This window comes from Gossypium hirsutum, chromosome A11 (assembly GCF_007990345.1).
Source record: "Gossypium hirsutum isolate 1008001.06 chromosome A11, Gossypium_hirsutum_v2.1, whole genome shotgun sequence".
NCBI classification, from domain to species: domain Eukaryota; kingdom Viridiplantae; phylum Streptophyta; class Magnoliopsida; order Malvales; family Malvaceae; genus Gossypium; species Gossypium hirsutum.
In genome coordinates, this window is record NC_053434.1 from 63,174,020 (window position 1) to 63,196,316 (window position 22,297).

Consider the following 22,297-nt stretch of genomic DNA (forward strand, 5'->3'; position numbering starts at 1 on the left):
ACATTTAGTTGCATTTTAGGACATTTCATTCGTATTTTCATCATTTCATTAGGAGCTTGGGCTGTGTTTCAATATTAGGTACTTTTAATTACTTGTGGTAAGGCTTTGTTTGGTGGTTTGGCAGGTGCAAGTTGAGGAACAAGAAATAAATGAGTGAAGGTTTTCTGGGGTAAAAGGTTGGACATTTTGTCAACACGAATGCCGTGGAAATTTTAGGAAGACCGAGTCAACACTCAACGCATACAGTTTCAGCTCAACTGCACTTATACCAGAAAAATCTGGCTAAAAAAGAGAAGATAAACATAAGTTGTTGGATTTACCCTAGAGAAAAAGCTATAAAAAGCTAAAGGAGGAAACCCTAAAAAAAACAAAAAAATGAATAGATCCATAGGCAAAAATAGATAGTAGCAGCTGAGAAGAGACAGAAAGAGGAAGATGAAAGCAGTCCTTCTTAGCCATTGCAAGACACTGTGCTACTGAAGTGTGAATTGGACACGCAAAAGTTGTCTTCCCAAAGTCTTCTGTATTTTTTACTTTTTTCTTTTGTGAATTGAATGATGAAAATGGTGTTGGATGTTATTTTGGTTTTGAATTTTATGTGCCAACCCATGGGCTAAATCTCATAGGGTTGGGATTACATGATGAAACATTTAATTTCTTTAATGGTTGAAGCGTAGATCTGACTTAGTTTACTATTTCATTCAATTGTTTTTATTTCTAAATTGTATGCGTGCAATCCCTAAACATAGATGACTGTGCAACATGCCCATAAACTAATCTAATTCTGAAAAGGTTGGGTTAGTTAGACCGTAATTGAATGATATGAGCAAGTACTTGATAGATACTTGTAGTAGACTCTAGACATAGAGCAACGTTCATATAGAATGAAGATAAAATAATGCAGGGTGCTGTGCTAAGGCTTATAGACACAGACCAGGTAACTTGAGATCTAGCTCTCGAAAGAAGCAGATGACTTAAGGTCTCTTTTGAATAGTAGATTGAGTATGATTTTGCTGAGGCATTATTGAAAGTAAGGGCAGATTCTTAGTAATCCCAACCTTCCAAATCAACATCGTAGGCCCTTTATCCTTTGCCATAGTGTCTTGCCATAACATTCTTAGTTATTTATTTATTCGTTCACATATTATTCACATAATTATCCTCATAATTGCCATTGCATTGTCACTCTTGACTTGTCATAGCATTTTCCATTATTTCTCAGTTTTATTTATCAGTTACACATATCAAACACATTATTATTCCTTTAAATTACCATTGCATACTTATCTTTGTTTTGTCATAGAATTAATCATAATTCATTATAATAACTTGACCACTTTTATACCTAATACGATCCTTGTGGAGACACCTTACTTATCACTTTATTACTTGATTCGACATGTATACTTGCACAATTCGCATATCATAGTCACACGCGATAAGTTTTTGGCACCATTGCCGGGGATCGATAATTTGGTGAAATTTTGTTTTGTTATTTAACTTAATTCCATTAGTTTTATTTAACTTAGTTCAATTTAATCTGTACAGATTTGTTGAAAGTGTATGAGAAGAGGCATTTCTACTCATAAAGAGGATCTTTTTGACCTAGAGATTGATAAAAGTTTGAGAAGAATGGAGAAAGAACTAAGAAATATGGCTAGAAACAGGAATGATCCCGGTCCTAATGACAATTTGAATGGTCCTGGTTTCAACGAAAATCCAATTATTGGAGATGCTAATCCTCCTATAGTTCATGGGATAGATGACCGAGATAGGCCAATTCGAGAGCACGTTGTCCTGATGCTGGATGATTTGAATTCAGGGATAGTTAGACCAACCATACAGGCTCAGCAATTTGAACTGAAACCAATAATGTTTTAGATGTTGCAAACGGTAGGATAGTTTAGGGGACTACCTACTGAAGATTCAAGACTCCATTTAAGACTGTTTCTAGAAGTCTGTGACTCATTTAGACTGTAACGACCCAGAATTTGTGGTTATAGGAAAAGTGTATTTACGAATTATTATCTTCGTAAAACGGATTTGTAAATATTTATTAGAAATATTTACGAAGTTAATTGAGTGGTTAATTAGATTTTAGTTAGGTAAATTAGCTTAAGATACGGTTAATTAGATATAAGGACTAGATTGAATATAGAGTACAAGTTGAATTGTAGAATGAAGAAAACTTTAAGGACTAAATAAGCAATTAAACCATAAATTGACATGTGTGTGGTAAAAATAATTTCCATGCGTATAAATAATATACATATATTAATAATTATTATATTTACTTATAATTTAAGTAAATATTATTATTTTTTATTTTATATTAATTAAATAAAGTAAATAAAATAAATCAAATTATGACAATTGTATGGTAATAAAGAAATACATGTGTAATATTAATATACATACATTTGTATTATACACATGGATTTACTTATATATAAGAAATAATAATTATTAAGTTAATATAATATTATAATAATATAATAAACAATTAATAAAAAGTAAATAAAAGAATAAAAAAAGAATAAAGAAACAAAAAGAATGAGAAAGAAATAGAATTAAAGAACAAAACAAGGGAAAGAAAAAGAGAATGAAAAGAAAAAAAGGAAATTAGGGTTTTGAAGTTTGAAGCTTAATTGGTAAGTCAATTTAGTCCATTTTCTTGTAATTTTGATGTTTTTGGAATCCTAGAGACAAGTATTACTTGATTTTTGTGGAAACTTTGAAAGTTAGTATTTTTAAGATATTGTTCATGTTGAACAATTTCAAGAATTAGGGGTTAAATTGATAGAATTTCAAGTTAGAAATGGAAAATGGATTAAATTGTTAAATAAACCATAAGTTTTGAATAGTAGGGACTAAATTGAAAGAAATTAAAAATTAGGGAATTATGATGAAAATTAGAGAGTTAAATCTAGTTTTAAATGTTAATTGAGTGAAAAATAATGAATAAATTGTAAATAAAACAAAGTTAGTTTTGATTAGGAGTTAATTAAAGTGTGAGTAAAAATTGAATGTTGAATGTAAATTGAAAAATATTGAATATGAAATAGTAATGTATTGATAATTTTAATTATTTTAATTCCGTAGCTAACGTTGAACTAGAGATTTCAACTAGGAAAGGAAAAAAGAAAGTCAACGAGGAGTGATCCAAGAATTTCGGTTTGTATTTCTATAACCGAACTCAATAGTTATTTTGATACATTATTTTTATTATGTGTGGTTATTGAGAATAAGGTAAGTATTGATATTGTGTTATTGTGTTGACTTGTGAATATTTGAATTAAAATGTATATTAATTGTTGATGATGAATTGAAAAGTGATTGAAAAACCCTATTAACAGTATCAGACTAAGTCGGATATAGTTGGCATGCCATAGGATAGGAAGCATTTAGGGATATTTCGACCTTGAATCGATGAGGCACTATAAGTGTCGTACTGTTACTTTGGTTTAATCTGATGAGGTACTAAGTACCGTACTATTACTGTTTTACTTCGGCAGAGTTGATGAGGAACTAAGTGTCATACTGGTGTGTTGGTTGGATCCGTGTATTCGTCGTTGTCTGAATCATGTTAAGAGGGGTAGATAAATGCACTGAATGATCGGTTATTACTGAATAATTAATTGTTACTGAATGACTGATTGTTACTAAATAACAATGAACAATTGATTGTTATCGAAAAATATTGACTGATACTGCATTTGGAATAAAATAGAACATTGGTTGAGAAGTGGATGCTTGAATATTTATTGAATTTGAATAGTTTTAACATATATATATTCTATAATTATTTAAATGTTCAGTTATAGAAATACCACTGAGTGCATACTCAGCGTACGATTTGTTTCCGTGCGTAGGTTAGGTAAGGTTAAATTGTTGAATCAACATCTAGAGCCGATCCCAAACTCAATGTGGTGGTGTATACTTCTTTTTGATAAATGGCATGTACCTAGGATGACAAATGTTGATATTTTGGGATATGATTGTAAACTATGTTATATGGAGGAAGTAGTTAATATATAATGCCTGTGTTTGTTGAAGTTTAATATGGTATTTGATTTGGTGCTCAAATGAGTATGAAATAGATAAGCTTGGGAGATAGTATTAGCAGTAAGAAAGGTTTATTTAGTATGTAAATAGATTGTTTTGATAGTACATGTGAAATAATAGGAAAGAACATTAGATATGTATATAAAATGTTTAAATCGAAAAGTTTTGAGCATATTTGAATGTTAATTATTTTTGTATTACTCATGTTTTAATTGTATTGATCAGTAATGCTTCGTAATCCTATTCTGGTGACGGAAAAAAGGGTTACGGGGTGTTACAATTAGTGGTATCAGTGTAACATCCTGAATTAGGGCCTAGTCAGAACAATGGTTTTGAGACCACAAATAAAAAGTAGAAATAATTATTTTATGATCCTCATGAGGTCTATGATATGATTGCATGCTTGTGTGAAGGTTTCATGAAGAAATTCTATTAATAAAGTGTCCAATTTGATATTTAGGACTAAATTGAAAAATTTGAAAAATGTGAGTTTTAGGAGCTTTAGGCATGAAACATGAATTATTAATTAGAGGTCCTTAAATATTAATTTGCCCAATTTCTATAATTATTGACAAAAATGGGCATGAATAGGAAAAATTTTAAAAAAAGCCTTAAGGGCATTTTTTTCATTTGGTTAATAAAAGAATAAAAAGGGAAAAATAAGTCAAAATGTGTTCATCTTCTTCATGTGCGTGCTGAAAATTTGAAGAGCCATAGCTAGGGTTTTTCCTTCAACTTTCAAGCTTGATTATAAGTACTCCCTAGCCCCGTTTTTAATGTTCTTTATGTTTTTAAGATCCTTGAAGCAAGATCTACCTATTTCTAGCCTTATTTTGAGTTAAGGTTCATGTTTAAAAAGTGATCCATATGTGACATGCATGTATTTTGATGTTTAATGGCGGAATATGAAAGTTTTATGTATGATCAATATCTTTTACAAAGTAGTTTTTCATGAAAACACCTAAAAAGGACCTTTTTGTAAGAGGTCTAAAATGAGTGGTAAGATGTATGATTTTATAAGAAATATGGGTTGCTATGAGTATGTCATAGGTTCGGCTAGGCTTGAGTAACAAAAAAAATGAACACATTTCATTTTACGAGCCTAGGGACTAATTTGTAAATATGTAAAAGTTTAGGAAAAAATTGTAATTTTTCCAAAATATAGTTTTTGGTTTGATTTGAATAATGTGATGATTAAATGAGCTGAATTTGCTATTTTAGATCAAGAAAAATGGAGTCTGGACCTAGACCGGGGAAACAACAAGATTTTGGACCAAATCGAATTAATTGTCCATATTTTGTACCGAGGTAAGTTCATGTGAAATTAACGCAATGATATATCATGTTTTAATATTTTATTAATTTATGAATCTCTATGATTAATTATTATGATAAGTGTATGAACGATGTTATAGTCTATGAGTATGACTTTATGAATGAGTTTGACTAATATGTGATATCGAGAAAAATCCCGTTTGAACCTTAGGAATAATTTAGGATACAATGTGACATGTCACTAGGAACTATGTGATTATGAGCTCATGAAATTATGTGTATATCTGATTATGTGAATCCGAGTGCTAGTCTTGCAGGTTCTACCGGTGGCTGGGTAGCCCGGCTTGTGTTGCGGGTACCTGTTACCTTGTGTGAGTAGCTCGAGTAGTTACGTCCTGATTGTCAGCTTGTATGAGCAAGCACGTGATTAGCTCAAGAGCGAGCAATGTGTGATTGTGATATAAGGTAGCATGTAGCTACGTTTGAAGCACTATGTGCAAGTTTTCCATGTATCCGAAAGTATTCCGAGTGTTCAACAGGTAAACCTATGAGTTATTCGACAAGTAAGTCAATGATGAGGAAATATGACAATGTGTTATGAACTGGTAAAAGTATGTAAGAAAAACTCATCTAAATGACCTCGGTATGTGATGTATGTACGAAAAGCTCATCTAAATGACCTCGGTATGTGATGAACTTTTGGTAAGATTGGAAATGTGTAGTTATGTCTACAAATTTAAGTTATGCCTATGAATTCATGATGACCCATATGTAAACTATGTTATGTTAATGGTATTTATATATATATATGATTATGTTGCTATTTATTTGCATGTGAACATACTAAGCTTTATGCATACTCCCTTTCCTTTCCATTTCCTTATAGTGTTGCTAAGCTAGCTCGGGGATTGAAGGACATTGGAGCTCGATTCACACTATCAAATTAATCTTTTGGGTCTAGTGAATTTAAGGATTTTGAGTATGCCATGTATAGGGACTTGGTGTTTTTGTTATATGTCATATTGGTTTAGCCAAGTGTGTTGGCTTATAATGATTTGATGATTCATTTTGTATATGGCCATGAGATATGGCTCATATTAATTATTGGGATATAATCCTATTCATATATGCATGCATGTGCTAAGATCACTCTTGATGTGGTTAAAATCATTTAGCATGGATGAATTGTGGATGTCACCATTGATGTTTGGTGATGGAGTTGTGAGTAAATGACATAATAACAACTAAAGCATGAATGTGTAAAATGAAAGTAAAATTGATGTTTTATATTGCATGTGAATTTGGTAAGCTTGGCCTAAATGGAATATGAAGCCTTAAGCTAGTATAAATTGATAAGAAGTTGACATGCACGAGTTATGTTTATGAATGTGTAAGTGCTCATTTATGCCATGTAAGATGTCATCGAGATGAGTGAGTGTGCATGTGTTATTGAGGGTGAAAAAGGCTTAGAAGATAGCCTCAAAGTTGTCCACACAGGTAGACACACGGACATGTGTCTAGACTATGTGTGACATACGGTCTGCCCTGTGCGCGTGTGATTCAGCCGTGTGTCCGCTGCACCCTATTAAATGTAGAATAAAATACTAAATAGTAAACACACGGGCAGAGACACGACCGTGTGTCTTAGTTGTGTGAAAGACACGACCGCAGGACATAGGCGTATGCCTAGGCCGTGTGAAGTCTGTACTTAATTTTTGGAATTTAATTCGCCACATGGCCTAAGCACACAGGTGTGTGACTTGGTCGTGTGACCCTAATTGTGTTGATGACGTCATAAATAGAGAGTTACACAGGCTGAGGACACGGATGTGCCCCAAGATGCACGGGCATGTGTGACCACACGGTCTACCCACACGGGCATGTGATCCTATTTCATGAAAATTCTTCTAAGTTTCCTAAAGTTTTCTAAAGTTCTCGGTTTAGTTTCAGACCATTCTTGATATATTTTTGGGCCTTGTAGGCCCATATAAGGGATAACATGCATATGTATGAGTGTATTTAATTTGAATGAAATTTTATGACTCGATTTTGTATGTTTGTTTACGTTTAAGTCCAGTAATGCCTCGAACCCTATCCTGGCGTTAGATACGAGTAAAGGGTGTTACATTTAGTGGTATCAGAGCTACGATTTAGTCGATTTTCAGACTAATATAGTATATGTGCGAGTCTAGCTATACATGCCATAAATAACTTATGATAGTGTGATAACTCTTGACCTTTTTAAATTGTGTTTTCGTATAGTAATGGATCCCAATCGACTAGAAGTTGATGATGTAGAAAGTAATGTGTTGGCTCTCGCTTTGGGGGCAGCACCAGTTTAGAGTAGACCCGTGATTGTGAGTCAAGGAGGAGGAGATGAGGCTAGGGAAGCCTTTCTCCATATGATAATTGACTTGTATACGAAGTTTATTCGAACGAACCCGAATGCTCAACCCCCTCTACCCCCACCTATTCCTCAACCTATAACCGTATTACCCCAAGGCATGGACTTCGTGAGATTGAATAGGCCTCCAGTTGATAAGATTAGAAAACAAGGAGTTGAAGAGTTCCGAGCCAGTAAAGATGATGACCCTGAGAGGGTAGAGTTCTGGCTCGAGAATGCCATTAAGGCGTGATGAGTTATCATGCACACCTGAGGAATGCATGAAATTTGTTGTGTCCCTCTTGAGAGACTCAGCTTATTAGTGGTGGAATGCCCTTGTGTCGGTGGTACCAAGAGAGAGAATTAATTGGGAATTGTTCCAAGAAGAATTCCGTAAGAAGTATATTAGTCAAAGGCTTATTGATCAGAAGAGAAAGGAATTCCTCGAGTTAAAACAGGGCCGAATGACGGTAATGGAATATGAACATGAGTTTGTGAGACTGAGCAAATACGCTCGAGAATGTGTATCGACTGAGGCCATCATGTGTAAAAGATTTGAATATGAGTTAAACGAAGACATCCGATTGTTGGTGGGTTTCCTTGAACTGAGATAATTTGTTGTGCTCGTAGAGAGAGCTTGTAAGGTAGAGGAATTAGCTAAAGAGAAGAGAAAAGTTGAGTTAGAGTCTCGAGATTCGAAGAAGAGACAGATGGGTAAATCATTTCAGCCCACAACTAAGAAACCGATAGAGTTTAATACTCGATTGAGTGTTTCAGCTAGCTTTTCAAATAGAAACCATGGGTAAAAGTATTCGGGTCATAAGGCTTAAACTATTTCTATAGCGAGTGTGAGTAATGCTCGACCTATTAGACCTGAGTGCCAACATTGTGGTAGACGTACCCCAGTGAATACTGGATGAATAGCTGAACATGTTTCAATTGTGGTTTACATGATCATTTTATCAAGGATTGTCCTGAGATGGTTGAAAAAAAAATTTCAGAGTGTAAGATCGGGCAATACTACTTCTAAAGGGAGACCATAAAGGAATTCGGGAAATGGAGGGAGTAGAAAGAGTGCACCTAGAGATCCAGCTGGGAGACCTGAGGGTAGAGCACCTACAAGGACTTACGCTATTCGCGTTCGCAAAGAGGCTTCATCCCCTGATGTGATTACGAGTACTTTTTCTCTCTATGATACTTCTGTTATTTCTTTGTTTGATCCGGGATCTACCCATTCTTATGTTTGTGTAAAATTGGTGTCTAGCATGAATATGCCCATTGAGTCTACAGAATTTGTGATAAAAGTGTCAAACCCTTTAGGCAAGCATCTGATAGTTGACAAAGTATGTAAGAATTGCCCTTTAATGATTAGAGGTCATTGTTTTCCGGCTAATCTCATGTTTGTGGTTGTCTTTATTGATGATATTTTAGTTTATTCAAAGTATGAATCTGAACATGCATAGCATCTCTGAATAGTTTTGCAAGTATTACGGGAGAAGCAATTGTATGGGAAATTGAGTAAATGTGAATTTTGATTATCAAAGGTTGTATTTCTTGGTCATGTGGTATTAGCAGATGGAATTAGAGTTGATTCAAAGAAGATTGAAGCAATTTTCCAGTGGAAAGCTCCCAAAAATGTGGTATTACTGAAGGTTCGCGAATGGATTTTCAAAGATAACCTTACTGATAACAAAGTTGTTGCAAAAGAATGTTCCATCTGTTTGGGATGATCAGTGCCAAGAAAGCTTTGAGAATTTGAAGCAGATGTTCACTGAGGCATCTGTTCTGACTTTACCGGAAACGAATAAAGATTTTGTTGTATATAATGATGCTTCCTTAAATGGACTTGTGTGTGTTCTGATGCAAAATGGGAAGGTAATACCATATGCCTCTTGGCAATGGAAACCACATGAAAGTAATTATCCGACACATGATTTGGAGTTAGCTGCTGTGATCTTTGCTTTGAAAATATGGAGACACTATTTGTATGGTAAAAAATGTTACATCTACACAGACCATAAAATTTCGAAGTATCTTTTGTCACGAAAAGAGTTAAATTTGAGACAACGTCGGTGGATAGAACTTCTGAAAGATTATGACTGTGTTATTGATTATCATCCAGGGAAGGCAAATGTTGTAATTGATGCATTAAGTAAAAAAACAGTGATTGAATTACGAGCAATTTTTGCACAACTTAGTATCAGTGGATATGGAAGTTTAGTGGCTGAATTGAGAGTTAAACCAACGATGTTTGATCAGATTAAGTCAGTACAATTAAAAGATAGCAAGTTGATAAAGAAAGAGAGATGGTTTAGAACAATATGCTAGAAAATTTTAGTATTGATGAGCATAATTTTCTGAGATTTCGTAATCAGATTTGTGTTCTAGCTGTTTCAGAAGTAAAAGAATTGATACTTCGTGAAATACATGACAGTCCTTTTGCAATGCATCTAGGAGGAAAAAAAATGTACCGTAATTTACGGGAATCTTATTGGTGGCCAGGTATGAAAAGAGATATAGTGGAATATGTTGCAAAATGTCTGACTTATTAACGAGTTAAGGCCGAACATCAAGTTCCGACAGGATTACTTCAACCTATTAATATTCCTGAATGGAAATGAGATTGTATTACAATGGAGTTTGTGACAGGTTTGCCATTACCAGCGAGTACGAAAAATGCTATATGGGTGATTGTCGATCGGCTTACAAAGTCAGCTCATTTTATAACTGTCAGGACTAATTGGTCACTTCGAACACTGGCTGAAACTTACATTCGGGAAATTGTGAGATTGCGTGGTATTTCAGTATCGATAATTTCTGATCGGGATCCACGGTTTACATCGAGGCTGGTACTCGACTTAGTTTTAGTACAGCTTTTCATCCACAAACTAATTGGCAATATGAACGTGGTATTCAAATTTTAGAAGACATGCTTCGAGCTTGTATCATTGACTTTGAATCTGGTTGGGAACGTTATTTATCATTGGCTGAATTTGTATATAATAATAGTTTTCAATCAAGTATTCAAATGGCGCCGTATGAAGCATTATATGGTCGGAGATGTCAGTCACCTGTGTGTTGGATGAAATTGAATGAAAGAAAAATAATTGGACCAAAATTAATCTAAGAAACAGAGGATACTGTGAAGAAGATTCGAGAAAGACTGAAGGCAGCTTTTGACAGACAGAAGTCGTATGCAGATTTGAAACATTGGAACATTGAGTATTCAGTAGGTGATAAGGTATTTCTAAAGGTATCACCTTGAAAGAAAATCTTGAGATTTGGTCGGAAAGGAAAATTAAGTCCTCGTTTTGTTGGGCCATATGAAATTGTGGAAAGAATTGGACTGGTAGCATATCATTTAGCTTTGCCTCTAGAATTACAGAAGATTCATGATGTTTTTCATGTTTCTATGTTAAGAAGATATAGATCTGATCCCCCTCATGTGATTTCAGTAGAAGATATTGAGATTCAACCTGATTTGTCATACGAAGAAGAATTGGTTAGAATACTGGCTCGAGAGGTGAAAGAATTGTGTAATAAATGAGTTCCCTTAGTGAAAGTGTTATGGAGAAGCCATAATATGGAAGAAGCAACCTGTGAGCCGGAAGAAACAATGAGATCTTAGTACCCTCACCCCTTTTCAGGTAAATTTCTAGGACGCAACTTATTAAGGGGGGAGAAATGTAACGACCCAAAATTTGTGGTTATAGGAAAAGTGTATTTATGGGTCATTGTTTTCATAAAACGGATTTGTAAATATTTATTAGAAATATTTACGAAGTTAATTGAGTGGTTTATTTGATTTTAGTTAGGTAAATTAGCTTAAAATAAGGTTAATTAGATATAAGGACTCAAAGTTAATTGAGTGGTTAATTAGATTTTAGTTAGGTAAATTAGCTTAAAATAAGGTTAATTTGATATAAAGACTAGATTGAATATAGAGTAAAAGTTGAATTGTAAAATGAAGAAAACTTTAAGGACTAAATAAGCAATTAAACTATAAATTGACATATGTGTGGTAAAAATAATTTCCATGGGTATAAATAATATACATATATTAGTAATTATTATATTTACTTATACTTTAAGTAAATATTATTTTATTATTATTATATTATATTAATTAAATAAAGTAAATAAATAAATCAAATTATGAAAATTGTATGGTAATAAAGAAATACATGTGTAATATTAATATACATACATTTGTATTATACACATGGATTTACTTATAATATAAGAAATAATAATTATTAAGTTAATATAATATTATAATAATATAATAAACAATTAATAAAAAGTAAATAAAAGAATAAAGTAAGAATAAAGAAACAAAAGAATGAGAAAGGAACAGAATTGAAGAACGAAACAGGGAAAAGAAAAACAGAAAGAAAAGAAAAAGGGAAAATTAGGGTTTTGAAGTTTGAAGCTTAATTGGTAAGTCAATTTAGTCCATTTTCTTGTAATTTTGATGTTTTTGGAATCTTAGAAACAATATTACTCGATTTATGTGGAAATTTTGAAAGTTAGTAGATTTTTAGATATTGTTCATGTTGAACAAGTTGAAGAATTACGGGTTAAATTGATAGAATTTTAAGTTAGAAATAGAAATGAGATTGAATTGTTAAATAAACCATAAGTTTTGAATAGTAGGGACTAAATTGAAAAAAATTCAAAATTAGGGAATTATGATGAAAATTAGAGAATTAAATTTAGTGTAAGTGTTAATTGAGTGAAAAATAATGAACAAATTGTAAATAAAACAACGTTAGTTTTGATTAGGATGAATGTTGAATGTAAATTGAAAAAATTCAATATGAAATTGTAGTGTATTGATAATTTTAATTGTTTTAATTCCGTAGATAACGTTGAATCAGATATTTCAACTAAGAAAGGAAAAGAGAAAGTCAACGAGGAGTGATCCAAGAATTTCGATTTGTATTTCTATAATCGAACTCAATAGTTTTTTGATATATTATTATTATTATTATTATTATGTGTGGTTATTGTGTTGACTTGTGAATATTTGAATTAAAATGGATATTAATTGTTGATGTTGAATTGAAAAGTGATTGAAAAACCTTCTTAACAGTATCGGTCTAAGTCAGATATAGGTTGCATGCAATGGGATTGGAAGCGTTCAGGGATATTTCGACCTTGAGTCGATGAGGCACTATAAGTGTCGTGCTGTTACTGCGGTTTAATCTGATGAGGTACTAAGTACCGTACTAGTATTGTTTTACTTTGGCAGAGCCGATGAGGCACTGAGTGCTGTACTGGTGTGTTGGTTGAATTCGTGTATCCTTCGTTATCTGAATCATGTTAATAGGGTAGATAAATGCACTGAATGACTAATTGTTACTGAATAATTGATTGTTACTGAATGACTGATTGTTGCTGAATATCGAACAATATTGTCTGATACTGAGTCTGGAATAAAATAGAACATTGGTTGAGAACTTGATGCTTGAATATTTATTGAATTTGAATAGTTTTATTATATATATTCTATAATTATTTAAGTGTTCAGTTATAGAAATACCACTGAGTGCATACTCAGCTTATGGTTTGTTTCCGTGCGTAGGTTAGGTAAAGTCAAGTTGTTGAATCAGCATCCAGAGCCGATCCCAAACTCAATGTGGTGATGTATACTTCTTTTTGATAAATGGCATGTACCTAGGATGACAAATGTTGATATTTTGGGATATGATTGTAAACTATGTTATTTGAAGGAAACGATTAATATATAATGCATGTGTTTGTTGAAGTTTAATATGGTATTTAATTTGGTGCTCAAATGAGTATGAAATAGATAAGTTTGGGAGATAGTATTAGCAGGTTGTAACACCCCTAACCAATATCCATCGCTGGACGAGGGTTAAGTGGTATTACTAAACATATCGAAACACTTTGCATTCATTTCACAAACATCATAGCATCATAGTCAAACATCAACATAAAGTCTCTTTCTTAGGTCAACGGGACCTTAAACATGAATTAGGAATAGGTCGGGGCTAAATCGAACACATTCAAAATTTTTAGAACTTAGAAAAATTTCTCAATTTTGTTGAGGTCACACGCCCGTATAACCAGGCCATGCCAAAACAAAGTCTACATACTGACTTTTCCCCACGAAAAATAGACATGCCCGTGTGCTATGGTCTTGTGGTTCTTAGCTAGCTACTGACTTAAGCCCATGGCCAACAGACACGCCCGTGTGCTATGGCCGTGTGGCACAATGCAGGCTTGGTTTAAGCCAAATTGCCACCCTTTTTTTTAATGCCAAAACACATATCACTCATGCCATAATATTATCAACCATTTACATACTTATAAACCTTACCTATTTATAATGAAAATAATGTAAGATTATATCAAATCATATACAATCTCATTCCAAAAATTCACCACTATTCCAACTAGGATCAAAACCGGACTGTTACAATTCTCCCCCTCTTAGGGATTTTCGTCCCTAAAAATCTTACCGTTAAAAAGATTTGGATATTGTTGTTTCATAGCATCTTTAGATTCTCACGTGGCCTCTTCAATACCGTGTCAATGCCACATCACTTTCACTAATGGAATCTTCTTATTATATAACTCTTTAACCACTCGAGCTAAGATTCGGATCGGCTTTTCTTTATAAGTCATATCAGACTGAATTTCAATCTCAGATGGAGGAATTACATGCGAAGGATCAGATCTGTACCGTCGAAGCATCCACACATGAAACACATTATGTATCTTTTCTAACTCAGACGGTAGCCTCAATCTATAAGCAACCGGCCAAACTCGCTCGATGATTTCATACGGTCCAATGAACCTTGGACTTAACTTGCCTTTTCTACCAAACTGAATCACTATCTTCCATGGAGACACTTTCAGAAACACTTTATCGCCGACCTCAAACTCAATGTCTTTTCTTTTCAAATCTGCATATGATTTCTGACGATTAGAAGCTGCTTTCAAACTATCTCGGATCACTTTCACTTCCTGACCAGTTTCTTTTATCAAATCAACCCCATAAATTTTATGTTCACTGAGCTCTGACCAATATAAAGGTGTACGGCATTTGCGACCATATAAAACTTCGTATGGTGCCATTTTAATGCTCAACTGAAAATCGATATTATAAGAAAATTCAATCAAAGGTAAATATTGTTCTCACATACGTTCAAACTCAAGAATGCAACATCTCAACATATCCTCGAGTATCTGAATAATCCATTCAGATTGACCATCTGTTTGCGGATGATAAGCAATGCTAAAATTCAATTTGGTACCCAGAGCATCTTGCAACTTCTTCCAAAATCGTGAAGTGAATCTCGGATCTCTGTCTGACAATATAGACAATGGCCCACCATGCAATCTCACTATATCAGAAATGTATAATTCAACTAATTTATCAAGCGAATAATCAGATCGAACTGGAATAAAATGAGCCGATTTCGTCAATCGATCAACTACAACCCAAATTGGGTCTTTCTTTCCTAGAGATAGGGGCAAACCCAACACAAAGTCTATAGTTACTCGATCCCATTTCCACTCCAAAATCATAATTGATTGTAATAATCTAGATGGCACCTGATGTTCAGCTTTGACTAGCTGACAGATCAAACATTTAGAAACAAAATCAGAGATATCTCTTTTATTCCGGACCACTAATAATGCTGCTTCAGATTATAAAACATTTTCGTACTGCCCGGATGCACAGATAACCGACTACTGTGGGCTTCACTCAAAATCATTTTAATTAACTTTGGATTTATCGAAACACAAATCCTATCTCGAAATCTTAAGCAATTATCTTTATCAACTCTGAATTCTGAATTTGTCTCTACATCACACTGAGCTCATTTAACCTAAATCTCATTATCAATCTTCTGAGCTTCGATAATCTGCTGTAAGAACAAGGGTCTTACTTTTAATTTAGCTAAAACTGAACCATCATCCGACAGAACCAAATGAGCATTCATTGCACTCAAAGCAAACAATATTTTCCGTCTTAAGGCATCAGCAACAACATTTGCTTTTCCCGGATGATAATCAATTACAAGTTCGTAGTCTTTTAATAGTTCTAACTACCTTCTTTGTCGTAGTTTCAAATCTTTCTGAGTCATCAAATACTTCAAGCTTTTATCATCAAAAAACACGTGACATTTGTCACTATACAGATAGTGATGCTAAATCTTCAAGGAAAACACAATAGCAGCTAACTCGAGATCGTGAGTTGGATAATTGTTTTCATGTGGCTTCAACTGTCTCGAAGCATAAGCAGCTACTTTTCCTTCTTGCATTAGAACACATCCCAAACCAATTAACGAAGCATTACTATAAATCACAAATTCTTTACCCAATTCAAGTTGTACCAAAATTGGAGCTTCAGTCAATAAAGCTTTCAACTGATCAAAGCTGTTCAGACACATTTCAGACCACTCAAACTTCACATCTTTTTGGAGCAATTTTGTTAACGGAGTCACAATCATCGAAAAACCTTTTACGAATCTTCTATAGTAACCAGCAAGTCCTAGAAAACTATGGACTTTAGAAACATTTCTCGGTGGTTTCCAATCCAAAATAGCTGAGATTTTACTCGGATCAACTCGGATACCAGAGGCTGATGCAATATGACCCAAAAAACCCACTTCTCGCAACCAAAACTCACATTTACTAAACTTTGCATATAACTGTTTATCTCGCAAATTCTGTAACACTATTATCAGATGCTTGGCATGTTCAGATTTGTCACGTGAATAAATCAATATGTCATCAATGTATACCACAAGAAGTTGATCTGAATACTGTTTGAAAATTCTATTCATCAAATCCATAAAAATAGTAGGCGCATTAGTCAATCCGAAAGGCATAACTAAAAATTCATAATGGCCGTACCTCGTCCGAAAACCAGTCTTCGGAATATCTAAATCTTTCACTCGTAGCTGATAGTAGCCTGATCTCAAATCTATTTTTGAAAACACAGTAGCTCCTTTCAACTGATCAAAAAAATCATCAATTCTGGGCAAATGATACTTATTCTTGACAGTCACTTTATTCAACTGGCGATAATCTATACACATTCTCATTGTACCGTCTTTCTTTTTGACAAATAGAACAGGAGCACCCCAGGGTGAGAAACACGGTCTAGCAAATCCTCGATCAGTCAGGTCTTGCAATTGAGACTTTAATTCTTTTATCTCGATTAGAGCCATTCTATACAGAGCTATCAAAATCGGATTAGTACTAGGTACCAATTCAATGACAAATTCTACTTCTCTAACGGGAGGTAATCCCGAAAGTTCTTCAGGAAACACATTAGGGAACTCACGAACAACAGTACAGATTCAACTTTCTTTTCTGACACTTTCGAGCCAATCACATAAGCAAAGTAGGCTTCACAACCCATTGTCACAATACTCAAAGTCACTAGATTCAACTCCGACTATTTCATCATTCTTGCATCTCAAATCCATAGTTTTCCGTTTACAGTTCACCACAGCATCATGCAAGGTTAACCAATCCATACCCAGAATTATATCAAACTCATCAAAAGGTAATAGCATCAAATCAGCCAGAAAACAATTGTCTCTAAACATTAACAAACCATTCTTGTAGACTTTATCAACAAGAACACTTCTGCCTAGGGGGTTCGAAACTCTAATCACAAATTCAGTAGACTCTACAAGCAAAGTCTTACTGTTCACTAAGTTCATGCATATATATGAATGTGTTGATCCAGAATCTATCAAAGCAATTATAGAAGTATCATAGAGAGTAAATGTACCCGTAATCACATCTGGTGTTGAAGGTTCCTCGCAAGCTCTGATAGCATACGCTCTCGCAGGTGCACGAGCCTCAGATCTAATAGCTGTGTCTTTTGTTCCTCTCTGACTACCACTTACATTTCTTGAATTTCTAGGATGTCTACAACGAGAAACATTACCACTCTGCTTTGGATTTTGAACATTATCTTTTTCAGCTAAATCTGGGCAATCTTTAAAAAAATGGTTTCTTGAACCACAGCTATAACAAGCTTCATTATTAGTCTTTCCGCAGCATTCACCAAAATGTCATCTTCCACATTGATCACATTCAGGCCTTTCATTATTTACATTATCAACACTAGCAACAGATGTGGCTGAAGATTTGTAATTTGATTGTGATCTAACACGATCTCTGTTCAAAAGCCCCGGACTAACCTTTGAACGACTGCTATCATCTCTAAACTTTTTGGAGCCAGATTGAAATGATTTACCCGGTGATCTCTTTCGTATCTCTCTAGCTTTAAAATTAGCTTTTCTTTTCTCTTTCCTAAGATCTTCCACTTTACATGCTCATTCAACAAGCACCACAAATTCTTTGATTTCTAGAATACCAAGAAGCAGACGAATATCCTCATTCAAACCGTCTTCAAATATCTTGTACATTATTGCTTCTGAAGATACACATTCACGGGCATATTGACTCAACCTTACAAATTATCACTCGTATTCTGTGATAGACATACGACCTTGTTTAAGCTCAAGAAACTCTTTGCGTTTCTGATCAATAAATCTTTGGCTGATATATTTCTTCCAAAATTCAGCTTGGACGAACTCCCATGTAACTCGTTCATTCGAAACTATAGATGTCATAGTTTTCCACCAATGATACGCCGTGTCTCTCAGCAGGGAAATGGCATATTTTATACATTCTTCTGGAGTCAATGACAACTCATCAAACACTCTTATTGTGTTCTCTAACCAAAATTTGGCTTTTTCAGCATCGTCACTTGTTGTAGCTCAGAATTCTTCAGCTCCATATTTTTTAATCTTGTCAACTGGTGGTCTACTGAACTGTACTGGATTCACTCGTGACATAACAGGAGTTTGAGGAGAATCAACCGGGGGAGGAGGTTGTTGTATAGCTGGATTGGTTCTAATATACTGAGTGAACCAATCGTTCATCATCTGATAGAAGGCTTGCTTAGCCTCACCATCGCTGCTACTTGTAGCTGGTCAGGAATCAGCTTGCACCGTCCCTTTCGCGGGAGCAGGCACATTGCTTTCAGTATCATCAGCTACAACTATATCGGGATCCATTGCTATAGAAAAGCACATTTCCATGTTAGGATTCCTCACACTATCGTAATTTCAGATATATGGCATGTATAGCCAGACTCACATACTTTATGGTAGTCCTAGAACCGACTAAACCATAGCTTTGATACCAACTAAATGTAACACCCTTAACCCGTATCCATCACCGGGCTAGGGTTAAGCGGTATTACCAAACATATCGAAACACTTTCCATTCATTTCACAAACATCATAGCTTCATAGTTAAACATCAACATAAAGTCCCTTTCTTAAGTCAACGAGACCTTAAACATGCATTAAGAATAGGTTAGGACTAAACTGAACACATTTAAAATTTTTAGAACTTAGCAAAATTTCTCAATTCTGTTAAGGTCACATGCCCGTGTAACCAGGCCGTGCCAAAACAGAGTTTACATACTGACTTCCCCCCACGGCAAATAGACACGCCCGTGTGCTATAGCCGTGTAGCACAATGCAGGCTTGTTTTAAGCCAAATTGCCACCCTTTTTTTATGCTAAAACACATATCACTCATACCATAATATTATTAACCATTTATATACTTATAAACCTTACCTATTTACAATGAACATAGTGTAAGATTATATCAAATCATCATACAATCTCATTCCAAAAATTCACCATACTTACCATTTTTTTTATCCAACTAAGCATACTACAATTTCAAATTAACATCACATATCATAAACCATTATCAACTATGAGTTCAAACACAAATTAGCCAATTCACATAGCTAAACATATATACATCACAAAACATACTTCCACAGCTACTAGCCTATACATGCCATACTTTAAATATATATACATTTTCAAAAATACCAAAATAAGGTTCGATAGTGTGGCAACGATCCTTGACGATCCCTGAGCTTAGTAAGCTCGTACTTAACTCATCACCAGTATATGAAGCATAAAATGACAACATATGGATATTTGCCCAATTTCAATCCATAAAACCCTATCAACTCAATGAAATTCACATATATAACATCATCTACCACTTAGGTATTATACATACCTGAATCTTCCCGTACTTATTCACTTTCGTATTTACTCTTGTTGAATGTTATAAGACTTTCTATAACTTATTCATATTTTAGACATCTGCACTCTTAGTGCAATACGATTAGCCAAAGCTAAATATTTCTTCACACTTAGTGCCATCTCAAATAACCGAGAATAAGTCGAAATCGCACACTTAGTGCCTCAAGTAGCTGAAGCTAGTTTAAATCGCACACTTAGTGCCAAAGCTAGTTTAAATCGCACACTTAGTGCCAAAACTCCCGATTCATCATCATATTATCCAATTCAATTATATACAACCCATGTATAATAAAGGCATCAAAGCTTACTTAACATCATATTTTAAGTACGAACTTACCTTGTACTTGAAGGTGTCGACTCGAACGTTTATTCTCTAATCTTTGATTTTCCCCGATCTAAATCCGAACTCCTCTTTTCTTGATCTATAAGTATTTAAAATTAATCCTTTTATTCACCAAATAATTCAATTCAATCCATAAACACATATTTAGGGCAATTTGCAAACTAGCCCTCACATTTTCACATTTTGACACTTTAGTCCTTATTTCACAAAATCACAAAATACACATAATTTGCATATACACAAGCTTAGCCAGATTCTCCTGTACTCATATTAGTTCACACATTTCATTTATTTCATATTTTAGCCCCTTAAAATAACATTTTTATAAATTAGCCCAATTTACTCAATTTCATAAAAAATTCGAAGACAACATATGTCAACCCAAAACATACCTTCCATAATTCACCATTTAACAACACAAAACTCATGATTTCATCCATGGAATATTTAAAAATCATCACCCAAATCAGAAATTGAAGCATGGGCTTTGTAGTGTAGTAAACAATGATCACAAAGACGTAGAAATTATCAAAAATCGAGTCAAAAGCATACCTTAATCACCAAAAATAGTAGCCGAACCCTAGCGTAGCTTTTCTCTTTTATTTACTTTTCAATTTCACTGAATGAGCATGAAAATGAGTTTATTTTAAGCTTTGTTTTATTAATATTAACATAAAAATCTAAATGACCATTTTGCCCTTTCATTAAACCAATATAAGTTCACCTAACACATGCCTTTTTATGTCCATTCAAACTTCCAATGGTCAAATAATCACATAAGGACCTTTATTTTAGAAAGCCAACTCAAATAGGTACTTTAACATCTAGCACACAACTTTTACCTTTTACGCGATTAGGTCCTTTTTAAAAATTAGGCATACAAAAAATTAAATTTTCACACGAGTCTTTCACATATGTCAATTCACTTATAATAGGTGTGAAAAATAATATTAAAATATTTTTTGACTCGGATATGTGGTCCCGAAACCACTATTCCAACTAGGGTCAAAACCAGACTGTTACACAAGTAGTAAGAAAAGTTTATTTAGCATGTAAATAGATTGTTTTGGTAGTACATGTGAAGTAATAGGAATGAACATTAGATAGGTATATAAAATGTTTAAATCAGAAACTTTTGAGCATATTTGAATGTTAATATTTTTGTATTATTCATGTTTGAACTGTATTGACCGGTAATGCTCCGTAAACCTATTTCGGTGATGGAAAAAGGGTTAGGGGGTGTTACATATACAATAGAGTGTTCCTGAAGACAATCTGACGCTTAATCTATACCCATATTCTTTAAGAAATCATGTGAGAGCATTGTTGAATGCTTTGCCATCGGGAACAGTGGGATTATGGAATCATCTTTATTAAAGAATTTTTTACTGTATATTTGAGCAACTATGAATGCCCAGCTAAGAAATGACATTACGTCTTTTCAATAATTGGAGGATAAAACACTATATGAAGCTTGGGAACGATTTAAGGAATTAATTGGGAAATGTCTGATGCATGGATTCCAGCACTAAACTCAAATGGAGATGTTTTATAATGGGTTGAATGCACATACGAGGGTGGTTGTTGATGTGCCTGCCAATGGTACTTTATTGGATAAAACTTATAATGAAGCATATGAGATTTTGGAAAAGATTGCCAATAATGATTATCAGTATCCGATCACGAGAGTTGAGATGGGTAAGAGAGTTGTTGATACCATAGAGCTTGATGCAATCGCTTTATTGGCAGCCCATGTATCTTCTCTAGCTAATATGAATAGAACAATGAAAAATCCAATTGTAGTCTAGGAGATGAAATCAGCTGAGCTGTCATGTGTTTATTGCGATGAAAATCATGTGTTTGACGAATGCCCATCAAACCTAGGTTAATGTACTACATGGGTAATTTTAACTAGAATAATAGCCCCTATTCCAACACCTACAATTCAAGGTGAAAGCAACATCCAATTTTTAGTTGAAGTAATTATGGTGTGGGGAATTTTAACAATGCCACAAGACAGGATGCCAGCAATGCACTACCTAGTTACATTCAACCTACGTCAAGGCAAAAGATTCAGTGCGGTCAAGCA

General features: G+C 34.1%; 1 protein-coding gene and 1 non-coding gene across 2 annotated transcripts; one reads left to right on the forward strand and one right to left on the reverse strand.

Annotated features, from left to right (window-relative positions):
- Positions 1-8,779: 8,779 nt before the first annotated feature.
- On the forward strand, positions 8,780-18,853 carry LOC107889910 (uncharacterized). Its single transcript, XM_041082085.1, has 6 exons — positions 8,780-8,889; positions 9,376-9,713; positions 9,846-9,991; positions 10,099-10,225; positions 10,373-10,572; positions 18,680-18,853. The coding sequence occupies exons 1-6, from the start codon at positions 8,780-8,782 to the stop codon at positions 18,851-18,853; spliced, it is 1,095 nt and encodes a 364-aa protein (XP_040938019.1).
- A 2,771-nt stretch (positions 18,854-21,624) lies between these two features.
- LOC121210206 (small nucleolar RNA R71) lies at positions 21,625-21,730 on the reverse strand. Its single transcript, XR_005905330.1, has one exon. It is a non-coding gene; the product is annotated as a small nucleolar RNA R71 (small nucleolar RNA).
- Positions 21,731-22,297: the final 567 nt, after the last annotated feature.